Here is a 15,400-nt window from a genome sequence, read left to right as displayed (position 1 = left end):
ATTTTTTGTTTATCTATCTAAGAAATTGTGCCTCACTTTAGAGTTGACTTTGCTACTACCTTTGGTACAGAAAATAAGCTATGATAAGTCATACTAAGTCATAGTTAAAATTATTTATCAAATTAATTGAAGGGGGTTATTTTTAATCATTTGATTTCTACTATATATACAGCTCTTTAAGTTACTTGAATTTCACTTTTATCTCGAATACTGAAAACATTCCTTCAGTGATACATAGTTTGTGAGCATATTGCTTAGAAATATGGAAACAATTGCAACTTCTTGATACCATTTTCCATATGGTTTTCACATGAGAGCAGGGTAGAATACCACTTGCCCCTCTGCTGATCCAAGCAATAGGGATATCTCAGAGCTATCATAACTGCTATCTTTAGTTCCCTTCTTGGGAAAGATACAATACGATGATACATTTTCAATACTTAAGGCAATACACTGATCTGGCTCAGCTGCTCTAACCGAATAAAATTGAACCCTACTTTCATGTCATTTGTCTATACACAGCTTGTGCTTACTGTAGGACTCCTGGCTGTAGTAGTGTATCTTTACACTGTTGTGGCGTTCAACTTCTTCCGCAAATTCTACAACAAAAGTGAAGATGAAGATGAACCAGACATGAAATGCGATGACATGATGACGGTAACTAAAACATCACTAGCATGCTTCAAATATCATCCTGAATTTTCAAATGGTTCCCTCAATATTCTCTACTGGTCTAAATGCTGCTCACTAGTATAGGAAGATATTTTGGATTTTTCTGCTAAATACTGTGGTGTGTGATTGATTGCAGCTCTTTGGCACGTGCAGAGAGCAAACCCTTAAAGTCTATGGAAGAAAGCTCATGACAAATTTGTCAGTCCTGCACAAAGCTTTTTTACTGCAGCACAAATAAGGCTCAGTTTGTTCCAGATATTTGCAAGTGTGCAAGCTCTTCCTATCCTTATTCAGACTGCATTAAGTATATGATGTTATTAGCAGTAGTTATAGATCCCTGCTCCAAACTACTCACAATTGGTAATTTAGTCACAAAGTAAGAAATCAAGGGTGAGTAGAGCAGGAGGAAATTAAAGCTTAAGAGGAGTAATAATCAGATGTTACTAACTTCCCTTCTCTTTCCACTTGTCACAACAGAAAACCAAATAGTATGTATTGACATATTAAAAGATACCCTACAGATATTTCTTACAGTATGAAGAGGATTTGATTTTCTTACTGTACAAATAAAACAGCACAAAATACCATGTATTAAACATTTCATGTTCTGAGTTGGTGACAGTGCATTTCTTCTAGGGCAGGGTCACTATCATCTGCCCTGTGTTACATGTCACAGATGATAGTAAAAAAAAATCTCAGAGATTCATCATTGACTACATAAAATGATTTTCCCTATTCTTGACCATTCTATCAAATATTCAATGAAAGCCAGATGTGCAAATTATAGAAAGGATGAAAACTGCCCACTGTTATATTTAACTAGCCCCTCTGTGAAGTGAATACAAAGGTTTGACCTGAAATAAGGCTCATGCACCAGAGTCATAAAATGGATTACATTTTAAACAGCTCTGCCAAGTGAGGTAAATCAATTCCAATTTATGTTTTTAAGTATGATTGAACTAGTAGCAGTATCTTACCTGAATAGTAAAGTTGCATTCTAAAAATGAATGTATAGTTCTGTTTAGTGTTTGCTTATGAAAGACCAGATTTGTCAGTTTTTATGCTTATTTAACATCATCATTACTGTCTAATGTGACTACAAAACACTGTTTGAGCTTAGAGTTTTCCTTTGTTTGTTATTAACCCATATCATGCAACTGAAGATGGTTTACAAGATTCTGTAGTTTATTTATACAGGAGCATTAAATAGTATACAGCTCTAGCAGAAGATTCCACTCCAATACCCTTGCATAGCTTAAACAGTCAGATTTGTAATATTTTTCCATGAAGACTTACATGTTTAAAAAATAACACATAGAGCAACATTTTTGTAAAGTGATTTCTTCTGCCGCAAACTGAACATGGGTTATGTATGATCATAAATCATTCAAAACATAATAAAACAGACTTTTAATATTGCAAAAATGAATTTATCCAAAACCACCTTAACAGAGATGGATCTATTGTAAATATGTCACTATTTTATGACAATACTTGCTAGCATTTCCTACACTCCATTACAAGACTTAAAAGGTGTCCTCTGATTACTCAGAGTAAGCTTGAACCTTAGGAATTTATGTAAGTGGTAGAGTATAGTTGAGTACAGTAGTGGATAGAAGAAAAATGCCCCCCAAATGGTCTTACTTTTTATGTAAGAAGACTTGCGGGGGGACAGGGAGGAAGGGGTAGCACAGTTGATGCTGACTCCCTCTCTTACTACTTCTAGTTGAAGATGTAACCACATTGGTCAAGATACTCAACAGATTTCTTGTGCAAAGTGGGTGATGCATGAAGAATGACATGTTGTCTGTTTCTATAATGTTTAGATAAAAACTCTGAAGAAAATTACTAGGAGGAAATCATTAAAAAAATCCAGACTTATTCGTGTTAAGTATTTCTATAGTTTACAAACTTTTTTTTAGTGTTATCTGTTCCACATGTATGTGGGTGTAAGAGCTGGTGGTGGCATTGGAGATGAAATCGAGGATCCTGCTGGAGACCCTTACGAAATGTATCGAATTGTCTTTGACATCACATTTTTCTTCTTTGTCATTGTTATCCTACTGGCCATTATTCAAGGTATCGTCACTTACTTACCTTAGTAGAAACTGTTAAAATTTAGTGCACTTAAGTTCTGAAATGTATTTTTTAACCATATTTGTCTTTGAGATGATTTAAGCAGTATTGGTAGAAAGACTTATTTCTGAGTTCATAAAATCATTAATTCTGAAATAATAATTTTACTCTTAATTCATAAACATATGCATTGTCCTAAGTACTGTACAAAGAAAGAGTTACACTATTTATGAACACCTTTGGAAACTATCCAGCAATGACACACTTAGTTAGCAGAGGATCACTCCTCCTGCTGTATTAACCATTTAAACTGGGAAAGCCTTGCTGTAGACTTTTCACACAACCAGTTTGGAACCAGCACAGCTGGCTGGATAATTCATTGTCTTTCCCCTTGGGTTTCCTCTCTGACAAGACACCATGGCCACATACACATTTCCTCCTTTCCTTAGGTTGATTTGCAGTTCTACTTGTTTTGCAGTTGTTGTTACAGAGAATCAGACCATGTTGAATAACTGTCAGTATACAACACTCATTATGTAACTAACTAACTGCCCTAAGGCTGTCAGAAAAAAAAGCAAAACAAAACCACAGTTATCAGGCAATCTGATGGCAAAAAAAAAAAAAAAAAGTAATCAGTCTATATAAAAAAATTACAAATGTCCCCAGAATGATCCAGCTCTATTCTTCTTGATACATTGGCAGTGGAGAAATAATGCTTCAGCGGCAAAGATGCATCACCAACAAGTGGGAAGTGATTATAAACACTCTTTTGGGCTTGTGGGAGACGACAAGTTTCCTTCATTAAACAAAAGTTGCAATGCAAGAGCCCCATGAGAATGAAAATGAAGTTCCTTCATGGGAGCAAGAAATATGAGAATACATGCCTGATGGAAGCTTACATTGACCAAAATGCATGTCAAGAAAAGCCTTCCCACTCTTAAGATAATAAATACTTCTGTGTCAGAGAAATTCCCACTGGGAATGCAGTGTAAACAAATGTTATATGTCTGGAATCCAAGAGATTGTAACTAACTTGAATTGTTCCACCTAGACATAAGTATGCTGGACTCCAAATACAGTGGAGGATATTTGATTAAGTCAGAGTTACTTTTCTGCACTGCATGAAATATGAATGTTGCTAAGTTCTTAAGTTTTGCTTTTTTCCATACAAAATAGGTCTGATTATTGATGCTTTTGGTGAATTAAGAGACCAGCAAGAACAAGTGAGAGAGGATATGGAGGTATGAGTAAGCACATTACATTTTTCTCTACTCTTATTAATCTAGATTGTTACTAGTAATAATGCTGGCTTGGAGTTAAAAACTGAATATTAAACATTTTGAATTCCATTTCCAGACCAAATGTTTTATTTGTGGAATCGGCAATGACTATTTTGACACAACCCCACATGGCTTTGAAACACATACTTTGCAAGAGCACAACTTGGCAAACTACCTGTAAGTATGTTTTACTACATTAATTGGAATTACAATAAAGCAACCTTTCATCTCTAGAGTAACTTGGAAGCACACACTGCTGAACAATCCTAAGACAGAAGTCTGCAGGACTGAGGATCTCTGTTCCTCTCTGGGTTCCTCTCCTCCACTCCACACTGTTGCTTGTCATTACAGTGCTCACTCTACATGTGAGCTAGCTTAGCAGGTTGAGACCTGAAGGCACACCACTGCTTTAAGTTAAGTTCTGCTCTGGAAGGAAACCCAGATATGTGGAATGGCATTGAACACCGCTCTGTAAGTCCCTTTAGTTTGGAAGAGGAGAGGATTGTGAGTGGGGGCTTGGTAATGTTGATGAAGCCACTGAAACTTGTTGCTGATTTAAAATAGTACTTCTGACTGTCTGCGGACTGGAGAAAATGGAGTACATTAGCAAGAACTAATGGCACCAAAAGGAAAAGCTGCCCCCCCTCCCTTTTTTCTTTCCTTTTTTTTTTTTTTTTTTTTTTGAGAGTTATGTTCAAAACAAAAAAAGCATAATCTCTGGAAGATAAACTAGTAGTAAGCACCTTCTTCCAAGGTGAGATAGTTTGAGCATGGGAGCTGGGACAGGATGAAACCTAATTCAGGTGTTGCTCCTAGCACTGAAACAAAATGCTAAAACAAGTTTTACACTTTTACAGATTTTTACAACTGTTAGCACTACCACAGGAGTTAAGTACTGGAGGACAGAATTTTCTCCTTAAATTTTTTTTTTTTTTTTTTTAATTTAGAAGCAGGGTCATTACTTTGCTGGTTGGCATAATTTCCCATGTATGTCCCATTCTGGGAAAGAAGCAGAGATGTTATGTTTTCTGCGTTAATACTTGTTTCATGTGCTTGTTTCAGGTTCTTTTTAATGTATCTCATTAACAAGGATGAAACTGAGCATACTGGCCAGGTAGGTAGAAGATAATCTTTAATCAAAAATTTAAATTTTCTTTCTTTCATTATTTTTAATCTTCTCCAGCCTTGTACCTATGTACTACTAGATGGAACTGATTGATGTACCACCAAGGAGTAGAGACAAATATCACCCTCCCTGAGATTTTCTGGGAATAAAAGGGAGGGTAAAAAGTAAAATAAAATAAAATTCTATCCATCACTAAACTGTCTTTCTGGAAAAGACAGTTACCAATTATCTAACTGTCACCTTATATCTGAAATAAAACCCTGAAATATAGTAGCTAAAGTTTATTATTTCCCCAAAATTAAGTAGTTAAACTACTATATTTATAGTCTACATCGGTGTGTGAGCGTTTAATGTTATTAGGCCCTAAAAATAAATAAGAAAATAAGTATGATTTATTTAAATAAGAAGCTGTAATGCAAACACTATGAAAGTAGCTTAAACTTCAAAATGTTTTTTGAGCAAATAAAACACATTTTATATATACAGATTATAGAGGTTTGCTCTCATATAATAATTGGACTAATTTATACTTAACAGTTTTTCTGCCTAAGGCTTAACTTTCAAGAGTACTGAATCAGAAGAAGTACTTACCTCCAACAAATACATCAGGCAGAAAAGTAATTTTACAAGCATTCTTGAATGATGATCTGGGAGTTTCAATGTTTTCACAGTTATACTTTATGGTAATAAACTTTTAACAATAACCAGTACTGTGCCTATCTATCTACAGTGCTAGCTGCAAGGTGTGTGATAACATAAAAACTCCTTATCATTTACAGGAGTCATTCGTGTGGAAGATGTACCAAGAAAGATGCTGGGATTTCTTCCCAGCAGGAGACTGCTTTCGGAAACAGTATGAGGATCAGCTTGGCTAACATTATCACAAAAGAAACTCTTCTATTCATGAACTGTTAAAATGCAGTAAACAAAAAACCTCTTACCTTTTCTTTTTAAGGTGTAAATTCAGAGCTCGTATTTGCGTTAAATGTCTTTAAACCTTCAAGACATACATAAAATTTGAAACCAGTTCATAGGCTTTTTTTGCCTACACCATGTATGAAACAGGTCTTTTGTTGAAATTTCAATTTGAAATCTATGCGAAAATTATCTGAAGCCTTCCATTTCAAACAGGGCCTGATTAAAAATTTTTAAGCACACCATTAACCCAGTGTTTGGTAGTACAGCTGAAAGGGCTAAAAGACACCTTAATTGCACAACATTTGAAATTTAAGAACTTGAACATCAGAGGCCATGCCTCAGAAAGTATTTTAACTGCAGTCCCGTTTTTCCCCACAGTATTTGCTAGTGAATGTATTACGATACAGCTTAATAGCTTTGGGCAGTTAAAAATAAAACATTTTCAAACACTTTGTTGACCATGAAACATCAATTAAGTGCCTTAAAACCTCTGTAGACATAGCTATGCAAACTTTTTTTTAATGTTAGTGTTCTAGATGGACAGATCCATTAACTGTGTTGCTCTTCTGTCTTTCTGTATGAAACTGCACTTGAAGTTTGTTTATATTCTACCTTCAATAACAGCTTATTAGATGCTGCTGTTAAAAGAAATACATTGTATCAAAATGAATAAAATTTAAATCTTAGGCCAAAATAAAACAATGCTTTATGGTCATCTGTATGTAGAAGCTGTTAGATTTATGCATTTTTTTTCTTCTAATGAAAAGTGCCCACTGCAATAAAGTATAATAAACCAAATAATAGCTTTATTGTCTCTTTTTTCTAGTTTTTCTACTGCAATGGAAATGAGGTGTAGGATGGTGATTAAAAAAACATGTATTTTATGTTCACAGTTTTATTTTATAGGGACTACATACAGCAAGTACAGGCTGAAACAATTTCTCTGTTATTGTACTGTGGCATACATCTGAAGCAAAGAAAATCCTAATTTCATTACAAAATATAAACTTTTTAAGGAAGTATTGTCTACCAAGAATATTAACTTTAGAGAATTTTCAATCACATTAAACAAGTTTAAGATGAGTGATTTTTAAATGCTGTCAAATAAAATTAGGCATTGGGCATACTGAACCAAGCAAAATAAAGAAAATAAAGAGGAGATAAAGGAATTCACTCCATTCCTTAAACTAATACTTTCTACTTAACTTTTGCTATATTCATATTTTCACATAAGAGAATTTGGACTTCAGGAAATCATGCTGTCCAGCCAATCTTCAAGCTCTTCCTCAGTGACATTTTTAGATGTACTTTGCTGCTGCTGTGATGTTGTACTCTTCTCTTCAGGCACATCTAGTTTTAGAGGGTCTAGAAAAGTAAAAAGAACAGACATAAAAATCTGGAAACAATTCCTTACCAGATTTTTGTCCCTGATCACTTCACTTTTTAATGCACAACTTACTTACTAACAGCTGGAGAATCACATTCCAAAAATAGCAGCAACAATAAAAAATAAGGCGGCTTAATAAACTTCCCAGTAACAGTGGGGCTTCCGTTGGATTGAAGGGGGCAGGTGGGGGCTGGTCTCCAGCCCACAGATCCTAACTGATCCCCTACTGAGAGCTGGTCTCAATCCTGCAAGAGGCAGCATCTTCTCTAACGTGGGAGAGCAGCAGGAGGCCACACCAGCAGCTCTCACTGCCTGATTATTACAGCATGAGCTCCTAGGATTCCACATTTCTGTTGGCATGGTTTTCTTAAGGGATTTACACTGCGATTTGGAGTGGAAAGCATGACATACCACAGAAATGAAACAGTATTTCAAGATTCTCTTCAGTGACGAGGCTTGCCACATTGCTTGTTGTGACACCTTTACATGTTGAACCACCTTTATTTAGTTTTTAACCTAGTAACAAAGTCATACACAAAGAATGGGAGACACTAAAAATTCTTTTGTATCACTGTGAGCTGGGGAGGAACAGCACTACTTTCCACTAGAACTAACAGTGTAAAATATACATGAACTTCTAAGAAAGGAATGCAAGCAAAATAAAGTGTTCAGTTAATTTCTTAAATGAGAAAATGTTTCCACGTGTTTTCTTTCCTTAAAAAAGTAAAACTAATGCTAGTGAAGTTTGAAAATAGCATCTACCATCAGTCAGCAGAAATACCTATTGATTCTTCTGTATACTACATCACAGAGGCATAAGGGCTGTTAATGTTACTCAGAAATTGTATTTTAATCTTAATTAATCTTAATCACTCACTAAAACTCTCCAGCAGTACATTTCTGTTGTTTTTTTAAATTTTGCTAAATCATAAGACCAATGCTGTTCTGCAGAAGAATTGTATTTCTCTTAATGCTTAAAATGAACATGCTGACAGTGGTGAAACTCAGCACATCAGTGAAGTACTTCTCTTGATGTTACTTACTGTTATTGGAAAGGAAAGTACTGTTAAAGTCTTCTATATAACATTTGAGATATTAGTGGAAACAATTTTAGCAATGCTATATTTTCTACAAAATATACAGTATTTCAGTATTCCGTATACTAAGAGTATTCCAGGATAACCACAGTATTCTGTATTTACTCTGTGCTAGAGTGAAAAGTGTCCTGTCAGCAACAGTTCCCATAGCATTTTCCAAATTTGGCTCAGAAAATGAAAAAAGCATGAGTATTCAGAAACTGATAGGATGACTTACAACTCTCACTTCACCTTACCAAATGACTAGCTTTGCTGTAAGTAAATTAATAACCATTTTAATATCTACTGACCTGGGACTATGGTTTCTTGGAGTCTAGAAGGAATAATGGGGTACCTACTGCAATGAGGGGTTTATAGAATCTCTATGAAGACAACCAATTCAGGATTTCTGCAGGCAATCCCAACCCTTTCATCCTAAAGGATAGATTTTTGCCATCCCATTAAGAGTCTGCCATCCTTGAAACAGGTCAAGGATTTGATTCATACATAATATATATACAACACAGCCCCATGAAAGGAGTGAAAGCAACTGAAGTTATCAAAAAGGAAAAAGCAGATCTGTGTTCAAAGGCCAAAAACAAAATAGCTCTTTTTCTGCCTAACAGAAGATTACACCACTGTGAATAAGAGAAACAAGAATTGTGCAATTTCTTTGGGCTTGAAAAATTAATCATAGCAATTTTTAAAGCATCCTGTAAAGTACTGAACTGTTTCAGAAATATTTATCTCTCCAGGCATTTATTTGGATATCTAGGTTTTTGTCTGCTGCAGTTAAAGACCTCCATTGTAGCTTTACTTTGGTTATTATATGATCATCCATCGTTGGCGAGATGGAAAACCGAGCCCCATTGTTTTATTCATTTATCCTACTAACCATATAATCATAAAGGCATAATGTCTGAAAGTCAGTAAACGTGCATACTCTATTGGGTACACACTTTATCAAATGTGTTTAGAATTAAAAAAAGTTAAAAGCCAGGTTATAAGATAGTGGCCAAATACTGAAAAGACCACATTCCAACAAGCTCTAGAAGCTATAACAAAGGAGTATTTTCACTCACTGCATTTTAAAAGCTTTAGATTTAATTTGCTTCTACTAAAAAAGATTCAGACTATATTATTTTCATAAGCATCAGCAACATGTTTCGAACATCAGTATGCTGAATAAGAGGGCTACATATCTGAAGTCATTTTAGGCAGAGTTAAATTTGAAAAGGAACGGATGGGTCAGAACATAATCCCAGGTCAATGCAATGCTCTATGAGAGAGACAGGGATGATGACAGCAGTACTGTTGACTTGCTAGTCATGATTTTAAAAACATCATCAAGAAAGAGAACAATGGAAATGAAATAAGGGAACTGTGGTGGGGGGGAAATCTTACCCTTTTCCTTATAATCCATTTTCTGATCTTTTTCAGTTATGTTGTAGGATAATGCACCTGACACACATCTGTCTTCTGCATTAACGGGAGCATCCAGATTTAGGAGAAGATCTAATTCTTCATCCAAATGGTCAGTCTCTTGCTTTGATAGTGGACGGCCTCTCTGAAATGGTTCTGCTGCACTTGCTGCATGAGCATCTTTACCTCTAGGCCCTGATGGGGCTATAGAATCACCAACGTGATGGGAGACCGACACCGTTTCACTTTGAGCCAAAGGCTGTTGAAACAGAACCTCTCTTCTCTTGCTGTCTTCAATGTTTTTAAGTTTCATGTGCGGGAGCTCAACAGGTGTCGATGCCTAAGAGTACAAGAAAAGACTTGTAATGATGAACTCAATGATGAGCCCTTGTAATGATGAACTCAACTTTCATTATTCTGTCTAATTTGGATTGTAATTCATACTTCCTGTTTCATCACTTAAGAAGCTAGAATTAAATTCATCAGAGTTCAATTCAGAAACAAAGTATAGTAAAGTTAACTTGATGGTAGCTGAGCATCTACAAGCTACAAATTCCTTGTATCCCTTAATAAGAAATATGAGATTGTATGCTAAAACAAGAAATTCCATCATTCCACAAATACTTCCTGCACAGTTGCTTCTTTTTTCTTCTATAATTAAACCCAGTCAGTACTCTGAATTTTGGAATGACCGAAGACAAAATTTGCCTAGAAACATTATCCCATTTTAGATCTTCCCTCCAAAATTCATCTTGAAAGCAAACCACACTACAGTTTGCTGAGAATGATTTGACAAAAGCTGTATTACATCACTGATACTTTGAAAAATGAAACCAGAATATAAAACACTATCAAACAGCACAGCAAGAAATGACAACTCATTATTTAATACTAAAGCACAGATCCTGCTTTTATCAGGATGCCATGGCTTTAATATCGCTGCTGTATATCAGTACACACAGATTACCATATCATGTGTTACAACAGCAACAGCAAAAAAAAGATTAAATGTTGTAACACACACTGTATAACCATATTTACATATATATATATATTTTTTTTTTTTTAAGGTAGTCTGACACCTAATTACAAATCGCTTTTTATTGTTTTTCTGGGGTGGGGGGAGTATGTTTAAATAACACCCACCACCCTGGAGCAATTGCGGCAAAACAGAAGAGGTCTAGTCATGGTCTCTAACTTTTAGGAAGGGAACTGTATTTGAAAAGATAACATATATTTGCAGATTTCCTTAGACATTACATCTGCAGACATCTTTGAGACACATTAAGAAAGAAGATAGTTGTGTCATTGACAAAAGCATTTCAAGCATCGAGCACTCCAAAAACAGAAGTAAAATTTCTTCTAAGAGTCATGATTTTTTTTCCTTACTTAAGCAGATTGATTTTTTTTTGTCTTTAAACTTGAGTCTCATTATTTCTTTTCTCTTTACATTAATATTTTCTTTTTCACAGCCTGAAGATACACTTCTGCTAATATTGTGTTTAATTTTCTATAACCAGAGCATAAATAACATTTTCTTCACCTGCTTGATTGACAGCTCATGTTCTAACACAGACCTAAATTTGATTCATAGAATAAACATATATGTTGATATTAACTATACAGAATAGTAAATTCCAATTAAAATAATTATCTAATTTGATATACTTTGCAAGCACGTTCAAAATTTAAGTGCAAGTTTATAACAGTTGCTAAAAAGAGAAGCAAATACAAAAACAGTGCATTATTCCATGTCAAACACCCAGATACCTGGTTTCAAATCCAGTCCACTGCACACAGAAGCATTTTGTTTAAAGCCATCAACAAAGCTAAAGAAGTGCTGATGCGTGGTATCTTGATTCACATGCCTGCTGACTTGCCAATCTCAGGAAATACATTTACTTATAAAATACACGCAAGTCACATTCAAAGACCATGTTTAAAGTAATCATTCTAGCATAGACTGTTTCACTTAAAATATTTCCATTATACTGTGAGAATAAACAGCATTACCTGCACAAGTTCAGCAGCCACATTCAACCTTAGATGTAGAGGCAATTCCTGAAGGGCCTGGACCAAAGTCTGACAGTCAACATAAAGGGCAGATAACTGAAATATAATTCAACACACAGTAAGCTTCCATTTAAAAAAAAAAAAAGAAAAGAAAAAGAAAAAGATTTGTCTATTACATTCCCATATTCCACAAATTCAAAGAATGTGATGAAAAAACAAAATACCCAGCATCTGAAAGATGAAGTTTGAATCAGACGGTGTGTTAATTTGAAAAAACTAGAACACGCTCCAGAGCAAAATGATGAAAACAGAACCTATATGAATATATTCATATATTTGACTAAACTACTACTTTTGAATACACCTGGAAGTGAAAGTCTGACTTGATATGTTGGTGAAGCAAGGTGACAACCCGTTATTTTCCCTTCTCTGGATAGATCTGCTTGTTCTTTTAAGATTATTTAAAAATCTAGCCTGCTGCTCTGATTTTTTTTTTTTTTTTGGGGGGGGGGGGCAGAGGGAAGGGGGAGAACCCAGACCCTCCAGCATTAGAGACAATTAATAAAAATAGCCACAGAATAAAGAGTGCTACAGATTGTATTAAATGCTGCAGAACAGCCACCTCTGTGTATTCCATGCCAGGATACTAAATTGTACGAAAGCATACTACTTCCTTCTAAGCCATTCTACCTAGGATGTGGAGCGTACTTAACATAGCAAAGTACCCATTCAGTATTAAAAGTACTGAAACGCAGTTGGATTCAGGGTGATTATCCACACAAACTTATTGGAATGATAATTTTTCTGTTACCTGCTTATGGCATATGCTTTCTGTATCCCATTCTTTCTCTTCAGCAAGTCGAAACTGTGTAAAGGAGTCTCCTATAGAAAAAAAGTATTTTTTTTTAATATATATAAACAAAATAACTGCCCCCAAATTCTCAACCCTAAATAAATAAATTCAATCAATAAACCATGCTTCTTCAGCAGATTTGCATTAAATTTTAATGCTGCTTTCATGCAAAAATCTTAAACTTCTCTAAGTCAAAATACAATACAGTGTTTGTATACATATATGTATACATATTTTTTAATCTCTTATTTGCAAAACAGATTAAAACGGAATGAGGTGATGCTAGGTGCCATTTCAATAAGCAAGATTTTAGTTGAAAATCTGATTTGAACAACACAGTAAGAATACATACATTTGCAGAATGCATTTTTTTTAAATAGACTCCCAACAATACAGTATGTAATACAGACTCGTGTTATGGACACATGTGAACGTGTTGCAGATATGTCTTTTCCTATCAACAAGCAAATCCCTCCTAAAACGGACTATAAATGTCCTAAAAAACAGTTTGTTACAGGACCAGTAAAGACTTGTTGTCTGGCAGCTAAATTCTCCAGATTCTTCCTTCCTTGCACTAGTCCCTACTCCAGCACGCAGTCAAAAGAATGGCACTGAAGTCACTGAAAACCAAATTTAATTCACATGCATAAGTGACTAAATTAAAAGTAACCTTAATTAGGGTTAATTAAGCTACATTTGTAACTTTAGCTATTTGCTAACTTCCTATTACATTTCTGCAAGACACCTGCCAATCTTAATACAGGTAGGTTTGGGTTATTATTTTGTTTTAGATGCGGTATTTCTTTTGCAGTACCATGCTGGGTTCCAATAGAAAAAGTCCTATAAGTCTGTTCACTGCAAAACCACACAATAATTCCAGGAACTCAAAAAAATTAGTAAGTTCTGTAACAAATGGAACATGAAAGATTAAGGGGAATGAGAGAGGGTTTAATCAAATGCATAATTATGTAAAATTGGAAGCACCATGAAAACCTAGTTAAAGTTCTTGTGTGGTAAGCTTTTCACTTAAAGCAATATTTAAAACATATTATAACATAGTGAAAAGCCAAAAAGTAGATTAGAAATAATTTTGGAAGAATTAATAAATATTAGTAGTAGTAACTTCTTTATATACATATACATGCATGCATATTTTATGACACACACACACAGAGACACACACATACACACACACATAGTCTTTTAGCCAAGTGAGTCACACTTTCAGATGTTTCTATTAAATGTAGCATTGCTGGCTTGTTTTTAAGTTTGAAAATTAATCCTTTTAGATGTTGGCAGCATTTAAAGAATGGGATACTTCAATTAAAAAGAAGGGGGGAGGGCAGGGAGGTGAATATGCACTCTGACACTTACACTTCTTTTTTTTCAACTCCTGGTGCATATTTGTGAAGAAATATGCCATAAAAAATTCTTAGAAACAGGAGACAGAAAATGTAGAGATGATTATTTGGTTAATAATTGCTGCTGAATGAAGAAAAAGATAATGACCAGAGGTCTAGAATAACAAGAAGCAAATATATTGCTGATGCAGAACATGGAATATATGCCTCCTTAGACCATGCAGTTGGAGAACAAGCAGTTGCTTCGGGAACACTACAAAAGAAAACTGAACTGATTTGTGTGAAGGAGATGAAATCCAATCCTAAGAATTTCAAATCACCTACAAGTCACCAGGATTTAGTCTAGCAGTTAGCTGAGGAGCACAAGCTCATCACTTCCCAAGCTCTAATGGAGAGTGAACGGTTCTAGAGGAAGTTTTCAACGGCATTACTGACAACTGAGCATCTAACTCACATCTGGGCACAAACTGAAACACAGGAAATTCCACTTGAACACAAGAAAACATGTCATCACGGTGAGGGTGGCTGAACACTGGAGCAAGTTGTCCAGAGAGGTTGTGGAGTCTCTGTCCCTAGAGATATTCAAAATCCAACTGGACATAGTCCTGGGCAACCTGCCCTAGGTGGCCCTCAAAAAGCAGGGGGGTTGGACCAGACCATCTCCAGAGGTCCTTGCCAACCCCAACTATTCTGTGATTCTGTGAGAACTTGCATTTGGCTTTCTATAGCCTAACTGCTATACCTTTGACAATTTCCTCACCATGTCCTTAATCCAGCACATAAAACCCTAGCACATAAGATGCAGTTCCCAACAGTGGCTTCTCTTCCATTGTCTGCCTTGTCCCAGAAGCAAGGCAAGTTCAAGCCTTTGAGCAATCAGTTTGACTCAACAGTGCAACCATCAACCAGGTTCTGTTTTGCAAACAGAATGAGTAAGCAGCAAAACAGCACAACTGGCAGATTTATTTGCCAAACAATAAAAAGTGAGACCTAACCAACTGCCAACTGGAATGGAAAGTTTACTGGCCATTGCGGGGGGGGGGGGGGTTGTTTTTGTTTTTTAAATGAGCATATCTAATCCATTGAATTTCACATTTGCTAACTGGCTAAGCAATGTACTCGGGTACCCTGAGCACGTGCAAATACCATCAGCATTCATACCAGGCACATCCGTCCCCATCACATTTAGAACCATTCCAGCAAGAAAGTGACCTTC

General features: G+C 35.5%; 2 protein-coding genes across 2 annotated transcripts in view; one reads left to right on the top strand and one right to left on the bottom strand.

The window, feature by feature from the left end:
- Positions 1-6,863, top strand: part of RYR3 (ryanodine receptor 3) — a 223,046-nt gene extending 216,183 nt beyond the window's left edge. Inside the window, exons 100-105 of the mRNA XM_067295678.1 lie at positions 523-657; positions 2,595-2,751; positions 3,925-3,989; positions 4,105-4,205; positions 5,091-5,142; positions 5,934-6,863. Of these exons, the coding sequence (XP_067151779.1) occupies positions 523-657; positions 2,595-2,751; positions 3,925-3,989; positions 4,105-4,205; positions 5,091-5,142; positions 5,934-6,029 (606 nt within the window). The 3' untranslated portion in view covers positions 6,030-6,863. The remainder of the gene's footprint in view (positions 1-522; positions 658-2,594; positions 2,752-3,924; positions 3,990-4,104; positions 4,206-5,090; positions 5,143-5,933) is intronic.
- The window catches only part of AVEN (apoptosis and caspase activation inhibitor), a 108,282-nt gene continuing 99,738 nt past the window's right edge, over positions 6,857-15,400 (bottom strand). Inside the window, exons 3-6 of the mRNA XM_067295677.1 lie at positions 12,782-12,852; positions 11,971-12,066; positions 9,940-10,297; positions 6,857-7,437 (exon numbers count right to left, since the gene is read on the bottom strand). Of these exons, the coding sequence (XP_067151778.1) occupies positions 7,319-7,437; positions 9,940-10,297; positions 11,971-12,066; positions 12,782-12,852 (644 nt within the window). The 3' untranslated portion in view covers positions 6,857-7,318. The remainder of the gene's footprint in view (positions 7,438-9,939; positions 10,298-11,970; positions 12,067-12,781; positions 12,853-15,400) is intronic.

The sequence above is a fragment of the Apteryx mantelli genome, chromosome 4, assembly GCF_036417845.1.
Source record: "Apteryx mantelli isolate bAptMan1 chromosome 4, bAptMan1.hap1, whole genome shotgun sequence".
In the NCBI taxonomy this organism is placed as follows: Eukaryota; Metazoa; Chordata; class Aves; order Apterygiformes; family Apterygidae; genus Apteryx; species Apteryx mantelli.
The sequence above is the reverse complement of the archived record's forward strand: the minus strand, read 5'-3'. Positions and strand labels throughout refer to the sequence as shown.